Genomic DNA, 7921 nt, shown 5'->3' on the forward strand with positions numbered 1-7921 from the left:
TATTCATTTGCCTTAACTTCAACCCTTCATCCTTCCAAGGGCCACACAGAAGGTCTCTCTAGAGGGGACCTTTCAGTCCCGGAGCCCCATTTCTCCAGCACCCACCCTCACTAGGTTTTCCTGATGTCCTCACTTTTGCACAGGCCACAAGCAGCCATAAAAAACTCAGCTTAGGCTAGTCTGTCTCCCATTTGCTCTCTGCTTCCTGCCCTTCATTCCCCAAGGATGCATCCCCTCATTTGCATCCTGTCTGGTCTTCAGAATGCCAAACAAAAGAATCAAAGGGTGTTAGAGTCATCAGAGAGGAAGGAGCCTCAGGTGAGAAAATGCCTCCATGAGATCCAGCTATAAAGGCATTTTCTTAATTAGTGATCAGTGGGGTGGGGGTGGGGGGCATCCCATGGTGGGTGGTGCCATCCTTGGGCTTGTAGTCCTGGGTTTTATAAAGACCAGGCTGAGCAAGCCATGGGGAGCAGTCCACTCAGCAGCACCACTCTATCAGCTCCTGCTTCCGGGTTCCTGCTGTGTTTGAGTTCCTGACTTCCTTTGGTGATGAACAGTAATGTGAAAGTGGAAGCTGAATAAACCCTTTCCTCTACAACTGGCTTCTTGGTCCTGTTTTTTTGTAGCAGCAATAGAAACCCTGACTAAGACAAAGGGATAATTTAAAAAGTAACCAATGACTTCAGGAATTCTACAAATAAACAGATGAATCGATGAAGGAAGACAATTCAGGATATGAGTGAATTCAGCGAAGAGCTAGAGATTCTGAAAAATATAGCTGTCTCTTGTGAGACGATGCCGGGGCCTAGCAAACACAGGAGTGGATGTTTACAGTCAGCTATTGGATGTATCACAGGGCTCCCAATGGAGAAGCTAGAGAAAGTACCCAAGGAGCTAAAGGGATCTGCAACCCTATTGTTGGAACAACATGATGTACTAACCAGAACCCCGGAGCTCTTGTCTCTAGCTGCATATGTATCGAAAGATGACCTAGTCGGCCATCAATGGAAAGAGAGGCCCATTGGACTTGCAAACTTTATATGCCCCAATATAGGGGAATGCCAGGGCCAAAAGAATGGGAATGGGTGGGTAGGGAAGTGGGGGGCGCTATGGGGGACTTTTGGGATAGTATTGGAAATGTAATTGAGGAAAATATGTAATAAAAATATTTAAAAAAATAAAAGAAGAACCACTAAAAAAAAAAACTGGTAAAGGAAAAGATCAATAAATCCAATTCTAAAAATTCAGTGAGACAGCTCAGCAGGCAGACATTTGCTTTGAAAACCTAGGAACCTTTGCTCAATAGCCAGCACCCACAGAAAGGCAGAAAGCAAGAATCTCTGACCTCCACGTGTGCACTGGAGCAGCCGAGAGGCTCTCCGGAGCAAGCAGAAAGGATGCTATCAGGGCTTGCAGCCCAACTCTGTGAATCATCGCATTCAGGCAACAAAGAAGAGGAAAAATAAGAAATCACAACCAGAACTTTCCAGATTCAGGGACAAGTTAAAATAGCCTTGAGCAGTCTACAGAATCACTGCCAAGCCCATCAAGATTCTTGACTCATTCTTCACATAACTAGAAAACCAATTCTGTAAGTCAGGCGCCAGCACAAAGACCTTGAATAACTAAAGAACAGTGCTCGAGGCGCAACTGAGCTTGGTTTTAGGGTATACCATACAACCATAGTAACAAGAAAACTTGATAGCACAAAACAGACACCTAAAGCTTGTAAATAAAACTAGACAGGTTACACCTAAAGCCATGCCTGCACTGTATAGTCTACAGAAGCTAGTAATGTGATTAGGATGTTAATGATCACGGGGAGGGGGAGGGTGGAATACTATAGGTCCAGAGCCAGTTTATCCAGTGCGATCTTAGTCACTTAAGTGCCCTTTATTGCCTACCTGTGTCTTCAGCATCCTTGTGACTTTTCGAATATACAAAACACTTGTAAATTCATAATACTTGTAAATACTTTTCAAATATACAAACAGACCTATCCTCCATCAGCAGATAACATCTGAAGCCAAGAGCCCCACCCCACCCCCTTTAGCCCACCTGACAGACCTACCTACACCAGTGTATTTCAAAAATGTTTTGATTTGCACTGTCTTTGTTCTGTTTCCATAACAACTTCACAAAGCTGCTACTATGCTGGAACAAAGAATTCTGGGTCAGCTATCTTCATATTCCCAGGCTAATACTAATACCTGGCCTCAGAATAAACTCTTACTTCCCTTGAGGTGAGATGTGTGTTTTTTACATTGACTCAGTTACAGTGAACTGAATTTTAACAAAAGTGCTGAAAACATACACTGGAATATAAAACCAACCAACCAGACAACAGTAACAGCAACAACAACAGAAACAAGCCTCCGGCAAATGTTACTGGGAAAACCCTAAGTCCGTATACTGAATCAAATATGTTCCATCTTCCTCCCTATACAACAGGCAATTCAAAATGGGTCAAAGGTCTTAACATAAGGCTGAAAACCTTGAAAGTAGTGGAAGAAATCACAGAGAAACATTTAAAAAATACAGACCTAGGTAAGGCCCTTCTGTATAATACACCACTCACCCAGGAACTAAACAGCTGAGTAAAACAGCCTACTGATAAACTTTGGCTGTGACTGGTGATATAATGTGATGGTCAAGGGAAATAGTGCTGTGCTATACTATACTATGAAAAAAAAATCACCACTGATTCTTACATCACGATTTTTGAGATACATCTGTATTTTGCAATGTTGTGTTTCTGTATTATCAAGACTGTGGGATTTTTGTCCTTTTCAGTATACTAACTATATTCTGTCACGCTTCTGGTTTGGCACCACCTTAAAGATTGTAGCCTCCCCCAGCCTGAAGCAGGCTGGTGCAGACCTTGTCACTACTGAGGTGGGGCCACCTGGGTGGTAGCCTTCCAACCTAGATGGCTCTATTGTTCTGTCACCTGATGCTGCTCTTCTCCAAGATCCTGCTGCCTGCTGAGATACCTTTGAGCCAATCCACATTGAGCAGAGCCTACAGGCTGGCAACAGGCACCAAGAATGGATTGGTGGGGGATGGGCCTCCCCTCTTTATAAGCACAGACTCTTAGTAAACTTTGGGGCCTTGAACAGAAAACATGTCTTGGCCTCCATTATCTCTCTCTCACCGTTTCCTTCCATACAGCTCCGGCCTCCCACTCAGGAACCTAGTGAGTGTGGCCGCAGGCGGCTACAAAAGATGATTGTCTGTATAAACCTTTGTTGCAGTGATCTACAGCATAAACCGCTGTTGCATGATCTGAAGAATTCTGCTCCATATCTGCTAAACATGTCAATCTTCTTCGTTGGTGCTCAGGACACTGAGGCCTCCTACCTGCCTCTGCTTTTTAGCATCTCTGAGATTATTTCTAAGATCTTGAACAGTGGGCTGGTGAGATGGCTCAGTGGGTAAGAGCACCCGACTGCTCTTCCGAAGGTCCAGAGTTCAAATCCCAGAAACCACATGGTGGCTCACAACCATCTGCAACGAGATCTGGCGCCCTCTTCTGGAGTGTCTGAAGACGGCTACAGTATACTTACATATAATAAATAAATAAATCTTAAAAAAAAAAAAAAAAGATCTTGAACAGTGACATCTGCGGACAAATATTTCCAACATTCTCTTCATGTTCTTTACATCAAAATCAGGATCCAACTTAGTGATACATTCTAAGCGTGTGAGAGGAAGCTCACATTCACTCCCTCACCAGCTGGGCTGTGGCTTTAGCTTCAAAGTGAAACATTAAGCAAGCTCTTGATGTCTGGTATCGGCTCTGTCTTGATTAAGAACATTATCCCAGGAAGTGGAATTTTTGCTGCTTGCCCTACCTTAACTAGCAGCAATCGAAGGCTGCTTGATTATCTACACATACAAAAGTCTAAATATTAAACATACCTTTTCTTTTCCAAATACCTTTCAGGTAAATATTAACCACAGTTACTTTGACAAAATCTTTGGCCTACAAAGTTCTGAATTTGAAAACGATGTTATCTGAGCTTCAGACCCCCTGTATGTTTTGTTTTTTTTTCCTTAAGCCTTACAAAATATGGAGGCTACTACCTTTGTGGTCAAGAACTGAAGAAACTTTGGACTCCCCCCACCCCCCAACTTTGGTGATGAGCACAAAGAACATGCATCTCTAACTCAGGCAGCTTTGTGTAAAGATCCTAGAACAGCTAATTAATTACCAGCTTGGGGCACCTCTGAAGGCAAGGTGGTTACACTTGAATCACCTCAATCTTCCTGTTTTACCTGAATGTGTCAGAATTAGACACCAAACCCAAACTGACCCACCTGCGTGACACAGTCTAGTCAAAAGACACAAGAATTACCACCAAAGTGCATTCAGAGAGAAAGGGGGCAGGGTATGAATTATCTCTAAGATCCAGTTGTTCAAAACACATAGTGTACTTGAACTTTGATGTTTTAGTGACCTGCCTACTGTGTTCAGTTTATAAAACTCTCCTTGATACCCGTCCACACACAGTTCCACTCTTGAAGTCAACATCTGTGAATGGGAAAGGGTATTTAGGAAATCTCTGCACTTCTCTAAACCTCGTCTGTAAAATGGGTTGAAATAACCTTCCTTGTGATGTTGCTCTTAAGATCATGTGATAATGCAGGAAGAACTCCCTCTAGAGTTTTGGACACATAATAGACAACCACTAGATTTGTGCTTCATAGATAAACCACTAGATTATTAAAATTTCGAATGACTTCTGATATCCTATGGTGCACATCCATTACTGTCTGAACACAGTAATCCAGTGAGGCTTTCAAAGGTGTTGGACTTGGTGGACTCCGGGCCACTATCCAGACCATTGCCAACAAAGATGGGTGGGTGACAGGGACAATCGTTCTCTGGAAGAGGTACCTGATTAGATTATGTGACCTCTAGTTGACTCTCTACACTCATTAAAACTGAACACAGACAACATTATCGTTTCTTTGACAACCCTTGAGAAGCGTCCATTGTACGTCTATGTATACGTGTTGACCACCTATGTTTATATGGCTCACTAATGCTGGTAGAAGACTTGACATTCAATAAAAGTCAAATTCGAGTTCTTGTTCTCAAGTTCATGACATTAAACAAAGGACAATGAAGAGGTGTTAAGTGACTTTTTTTGTCCCATTTTCCCAAACAGTCATTCCTTAGACTAATTCAAGTGTATGCTTTCCCCACACCTCCTCTAGGCCTTCAGTCACCCTTTCTCCCAGCACTTACTATGTAGTCAACACATATACCTGTGTGCCTTTGTCCTCCCAGTGTGTTGTAAGCTTATATCTTCAGGGATGGTAGTTGTAGCTATAAATCATTGAGCTGTCTCCCACACAATTGGCTCCATAATAAGCCGTGTGCTTGTCGTTTTATTTATTGACACAGTCTTTGAAATAACAATCTTATTAATCTCTATCTTACAGAGAAGGAAACTATGGCAAAGAGCATTAGATATGTCCAAGTTCTCTCAGCATGAAGGCATAGGGCATATTATAACCACTATCTCTTGGCAGGAGTGGAGTCTATCTCTTACTCATGACCGCCACCCCTGGGCCAGCTCCATACTCTCCACAGGCTCTCAGTCAGTGGTGATGTCAGTCCAGTGCTGTGTGCTGCAGAAAACCAGGGGCCTCAGCACCTTGCTGTGACTGAAGATGCATTTCTGCTTTGAAGCATGGAGGTCAACCCTTTTTTTCCCCCGAAGCTCTGTCTGTCCACTCTACCAGCCCTGCCTCCTTGTCTCTCCTCCATACTACACACCCTGTGGACTGGAAGTTTCAGTTTTGTTCTGTAGGTAAAAGAAAACAGTGCTCTAACCTGACTGAGTGCAGCTGAGAAAGTGGAAGAGTGGATGGAGATCGCGACAGGGAGATAAATGAGAAAGGAGCACTAAGCATAATAAAAACAAAATGTGCCCAACAGCACACGTCCAGAGCACGAGTTTCTTGATGGGCCACTACCCTTTGTTTTAACCTAACTTGCAATGAGAATAAACTGAAGGGTGTGTCGTAAAGGGCCAGGTCACGTGCTGGATCAGCTGACACCCCAGCAAACAAAATATGTGTGCAACTTTGGCTCCGTTCACTGGAGGCGGGAAGAAGTCTACAAGGACCCATCAATTTCCTGCCAGCCTGCAGCGAGGACAGACGGCATGAGCACCGCTGGAAAAGTAAGGAAAAGATCTCACTGTTGCAAATGTATTCTCACTGATACGTGAGAGAGACGCAGAGTCCTACCTTAGAAATAACAGGCTCTGATCTGCTGTAGTGCAGAAGGTGTCCTGGGTGACAGCACAGCTTGACTGCTACTAAATATCTTTAACAAGAGGGTCGAGAAGCTGGGTTTGTGAATGTCTTTATTCCCTCACTTACTCTGCAGGGCAGGGAACGTATTCCAAGTCAGTGGTGGCTGCTTTGCAAACAGAAAGTTTTTAAAAAGGTCTTTTACCGAAAGTCTGTATTTATCAATAATGTGTTCTTCTTGCTGGTCATATTTTATTATGAACATAGAAAAGTTAAATCTGGCAAGAGTTTCATAGGAGGAATTTGATTCAGGGAACTTAGTACTGTTCCTGTAGCCTTTAGGTAACATTGCTGGCAAGAGATGGACTGACTTGAAAGCATTAGAGTCATTCACAGTAAGATTATGTTACCATGCAAATTGTGATTTGAAGGGTCCATTATTGCACAACTCACGGATTTCTACAAAAATCCTATAAACAGTCTCTCTCCTGTTTATAAAAAAATCATCCAGATTTTATGGAAAATTAATTTGAATAAAAATGGAATTGATTGTTAGTATTAAGAATACACGCATATGGTACTGAGTTTTCCACAAAAATCACACTCACTTGTTCAGTGTGTATATGGTAATGATGGTAAACAGCCAATCAGTATAATTAATTAGCTATCGCTTAGTTATATAAGCCTATGTTTCTGTTGGCACAGAGGCTATTTTAGGAGTGGGTCAAAAGTCCAACAGCTCACAGTGAGAACTGGGTGTCTGACATTGCAGAGGTTTCGGTGAGAACTGGGTGTCTGACATTGCAGAGGTTTCGGCACGCACTGTGTGACAAGATTCCTCATTTTTATTTCAATTCGCTTCACACTGGTTATGTTTAGGATGGCATATTACATTTCAAAGAAAAAGTAGTTAGGAAAAAAGTTAAACTAAAATTTCTAGCTGAAAAAGTTAAAAAAAAGTAAGTTCATATAGCAAAAATGTAAATCCACCATATCCATCACACAACAGTTGAGGGAGGGGACAGAGAAAGCAGTCTTCGGTATAGGGGTCAATAACAGCGCTATGATGATATTCCGTCTATGTTTATACTTCCTAGAGCAGCAAAATCATAATGTAGCCAGGTATGGTAGAATATCTCTGAAATCTTGGGAATAGGAAGGCCAAGGCAGAAAGGTCCCTAGCTTAAGGCCAGCCTGGGCTGCTTATTAGAATTTTTGTCTCTGAAGTCCCACCCCTGGGGGTTAACTCTGTGATAGAGGACTTGCCTAGAGTGCACAAAGTTCTGGGTACTGTCCTTGGTGCCTGAAAAATAAATAATTATAATTTAGAATTAAATATATGCCCAACAATTGCACATAAACAACCTTTTTGGGAATAGTATGGGTGACATCCAGAAAGCAAACCAGCAAGCAAGCAAGCAATCAAAACATGGGGCAGCGTAGCTTGACAGCACCCGTGTCGCTTTAACTTGGTATACAACAGTTACTTGTGTTTTCTGGACCTTGGACTAAGCTGTCACACATTTTTTAAAGGTTTTTTAAGTCTTTGTAAATCAGAACTGTCTGTCTCTATGTAACACTTACTGGGTGACATAGACGGGGACAAATGATATACATATATATATATATATATATATATATATATATA

General features: G+C 42.3%; 1 protein-coding gene across 1 annotated transcript in view; it reads left to right on the forward strand.

Moving 5' to 3' along the window:
- Nucleotides 1-6094: 6094 nt before the first annotated feature.
- LOC110290786 (alcohol dehydrogenase 1) overlaps nucleotides 6095-7921 on the forward strand; it is a 13289-nt gene continuing 11462 nt past the window's right edge. The window contains exon 1 of the mRNA XM_021157535.2: nucleotides 6095-6200. Within this exon, the coding sequence (XP_021013194.1) occupies nucleotides 6183-6200 (18 nt within the window). The 5' untranslated portion in view covers nucleotides 6095-6182. The remainder of the gene's footprint in view (nucleotides 6201-7921) is intronic.

Source organism: Mus caroli, chromosome 3 (genome assembly GCF_900094665.2).
Source record: "Mus caroli chromosome 3, CAROLI_EIJ_v1.1, whole genome shotgun sequence".
Taxonomy (NCBI): Eukaryota; Metazoa; Chordata; class Mammalia; order Rodentia; family Muridae; genus Mus; species Mus caroli.